The 1,263-nt window shown below is 63.3% G+C and overlaps 1 protein-coding gene across 1 annotated transcript in view; it reads left to right on the forward strand.

Moving 5' to 3' along the window:
* The window catches only part of LOC103925903 (tumor necrosis factor ligand superfamily member 10-like), a 3,089-nt gene extending 1,832 nt beyond the window's left edge, over positions 1–1,257 (forward strand). The window contains 2 exon segments of the mRNA XM_009334705.1: positions 418–525; positions 795–1,257. Of these exon segments, the coding sequence (XP_009332980.1) occupies positions 418–525; positions 795–1,237 (551 nt within the window). The 3' untranslated portion in view covers positions 1,238–1,257.
* The last annotated feature ends 6 nt before the right edge of the window (positions 1,258–1,263 follow it).

The raw sequence follows: 1,263 nt of genomic DNA on the forward strand, positions 1-1,263 counted from the left end.
TTGTGCCGCCGGGTGTGGCTGTGGCTGGGGATGCCATCAGGCTGGGGGGGGGCTCAGTCGCTCCCGGGGCAAACTCCACCGGGCACGGTGCTGCGAGCTGGGGCAGGAGAGGGGAGAGCAAGGACTGTCCCACTGGGCAGGTGAAGGGCATACGTCCCCGGGGAACGGGTTGGAGGGACAGCCATGTATGTCTGTCTGGAGTCCGGGGAACCAGGGCCACAGGGGACAGCGCAGAAATGTTAGATAATGATTGACTAGACATTTCCATCCCCAAATAACCTCCCTCTTCGACGGGTCAGTGGGACATTTCCCTGACCCGCTTGCTCTGCTTGCTCAGTAAGGACCTGCTCTGCCGGCACGGGGCTGGGCGTCTCCACGCTCTCTGTCCTCTACAGCCGTGTGTCCCTCTTCTCGCAGAGGCCCGGCGGAGCTACTTCAACAGCTCGGAGGGGCAGGTTCCTCCCAAAACAGCCGGCAAGCCCTCGGCACATCTCACCCTCCGCCCACAGAGCCTGGCCCAGGATGGTGAGTCGGGGAGCCCTGCTGGGTACCGGAGGGTTTCTGAGATGGGAACGGGGGAAAGATCTCACCCAAATGGCAGGGGACCAGGATGGGAGGACACATGTGGTGGCAGATGGGGAGATGATTTTCCTGTCCAGCCCAAGACCACCTCCTTCACCCCTTCAAGCTGGATGACTGGGAGAGAGTGGGAGCCACCCCTTCCCTTTCTCCTGACCCTGACAGGCGCTCCCCAGAGCATCTCGCTCCCCTCGGTAACCCTTCCTTCTCCCCAGGAAACTCCAAGCGCTTCGGGAACCTCTCCCAGTCCTGCCGCCACGCCATCGCCCGCTGGGAAGACAGCACCATCCACTCGCACCTGCAGAACATCACCTACCGGGATGGCCGGCTGCGGGTCAACCAGGGGGGCAAGTACTACGTCTACTCCCAAATCTACTTCCGCTACCCCAGCGACGGGGCCAGCGCCCGAGTCTCCGTCCCCCAGCTCGTGCAGTGCATCAACTGGAAGACCTCCTACAGCCAGCCCATCCTCCTGCTCAAAGGGGTCGGCACCAAGTGCTGGGCGCCCGAGGCGGACTACGGGCTCCACGCTCTCTACCAGGGGGGACTGTTTGAGCTGAAGGCCGGCGATGAGCTCTTTGTCTCCGTCTCCTCCTTGGCCATCGACTACAACGATGCAGCAGCCAGCTACTTCGGGGCCTTCCGGCTCGACCTGTGACAGCCCCCTCCGCCTCCCACCGTCCC

Source organism: Pygoscelis adeliae, unplaced genomic scaffold, assembly GCF_000699105.1.
Source record: "Pygoscelis adeliae isolate BGI_AS28 unplaced genomic scaffold, ASM69910v1 Scaffold412, whole genome shotgun sequence".
NCBI classification, from domain to species: domain Eukaryota; kingdom Metazoa; phylum Chordata; class Aves; order Sphenisciformes; family Spheniscidae; genus Pygoscelis; species Pygoscelis adeliae.